The sequence below is a fragment of the Chiloscyllium plagiosum genome, unplaced genomic scaffold (assembly GCF_004010195.1).
Source record: "Chiloscyllium plagiosum isolate BGI_BamShark_2017 unplaced genomic scaffold, ASM401019v2 scaf_93961, whole genome shotgun sequence".
Classification (NCBI taxonomy): Eukaryota; Metazoa; Chordata; class Chondrichthyes; order Orectolobiformes; family Hemiscylliidae; genus Chiloscyllium; species Chiloscyllium plagiosum.
In genome coordinates this window covers 1-1778 of record NW_025170558.1, presented here as the reverse complement: position 1 = coordinate 1778, position 1778 = coordinate 1, and the positions used below count along the sequence as shown (strand labels likewise).

Genomic DNA, 1778 nt, shown 5'->3' with positions numbered 1-1778 from the left:
CATCTCTGGGTCCGTTCCCCATGCCCTCCCGGTCCAGAGGCAGTGTGTGGAGTTTGCCATGAAAGCTCAGCCTTTGAGGTTGTACATTCCGAGGAACTGTTACCAGTACAAGGTGTGGTACATGGTCAACAGCACCGGCTTCGAGTACATCATGTTTGTGCTGATCCTCCTGAACACCATCGCCCTGGCCATGCAGGTAACCCAGGGGCCTGGCCAAGCGGGAGGGCAGCGTTCGGCTAGGCCCGGGGCTCCCGGCACCTGCGGAGGGAGGGTGCAGGCGCTAGCCGAACGCACCGGGGATCGCGCTCAGGGCCAGCCCCGTGGGACACGCAGCAGGAGGAGAAACGGCAGAGGAAGAACAGGCCACAGCCGGCACCCAGCCCACTGCTCAGGGACAGGGGGCCATTCAGCCCCCTCCCTCCTCCTGTACACGGGGACAGGAGGCCATTCAGCCCCACTCCTCCTTCTATACACGGGAACAGGAGGCCATTCAGCCCCATGCTCCTCCTATCCACGGGGACAGGAGGCCATTCAGCCCCACCCTCCTCCTGTACACAGGGACAGGAGGCCGTTCAGCCCCCTCCTCCTCCTGTACACGGGGACAGGAGGCCATTCAGCCCCACCCTCCTCCTGTACACGGGGACAGGAGGCCATTCAGCCCCATGCTCCTCCTCCTGTACACGGGGACAGGAGGCCATTCAGCCCCACTCCTCCTTCTATACACGGGAACAGGAGGCCATTCAGCCCCATGCTCCTCCTATCCACAGGGACAGGAGGCCATTCAGCCCCACCCTCCTCCTGTACACGGGGACAGGAGGCCATTCAGCCCCCTCCCTCTCCTATACACGGGGAGAGGAGGCCATTCAGCCCCACCCACCTCCTATCCACGGGGACAGGAGGCCATTCAGCCCCACCCTCCTCCTATACACGGGGACAGGAGGCCATTCAGCCCTACTCCTCCTTCTATACACGGGAACAGGAGGCCATTCAGCCCCACGCTCCTCCTATCCACGGGGACAGGAGGCCATTCAGCCCCACCCTCCTCCTGTACACGGGGACAGGAGGCCATTCAGCCCCCTCCCTCTCCTATACACGGGGAGAGGAGGCCATTCAGCCCCACCCTCCTACTATCCACGGGGACAGGAGGCCATTCAGCCCCACCCTCCTCCTATCCACGGGGACAGGAGGCCATTCAGCCCCACCCTCCTCCTATACATGGGGACAGGAGGCCATTCAGCCCCACCCTCCTCCTATAGACAGGAACAGGAGGCCATTCAGCCCCACCCCCTTCTCTACACAGTAACAGGAGGCCATTCAGTCCCCCCATTCATCCTATCCACAGAAATGAGGCCATTCAGCACCCTCCCTTTCATCCGAAACGCAGGGACAGGAGGCCATTCAGCCCCTGATTCCTGCTATCTAAGGGACAGGACGCCATTCAGCCCCCCCACCTCATCCTATAGAGAGGAACAGGTGGCCATTCAGCCCTCCCCCCAACATCCTATAGAGTGGATCAGGAGGCCATTTACCCCCCCCCCCCACCATCCTATACAGCGGATGGGAGGCCCTCCTCCTATCCTGGGGAATGGGGGTAGGCCCGAAAGCCTGTCGGAGTCCTCCAGCAGCAGCACTAACATTGACCCGGGGCTGCCCTTGCCTCTGCAGCACCACGGGCAGTCAGATCCCTTCAACTTCGCCATGGACCTCCTCAACATGGTCTTCACCGGACTCTTCACCATCGAGATGTTGCTCAAGATCATCGCCTTCAAACCCAGGGT

General features: G+C 61.7%; 1 protein-coding gene across 1 annotated transcript; it reads left to right on the top strand.

Moving 5' to 3' along the window:
• Nucleotides 1-39: 39 nt before the first annotated feature.
• On the top strand, nt 40-1773 carry LOC122545269 (voltage-dependent L-type calcium channel subunit alpha-1D-like; the record flags this gene model as incomplete). Its single annotated transcript, XM_043684360.1, has 2 exons — nt 40-196; nt 1666-1773. Coding segments are annotated over exons 1-2 (246 nt in total), but the record flags the coding sequence as incomplete, so codon positions are not given.
• Between the last annotated feature and the right edge of the window lie 5 nt (nt 1774-1778).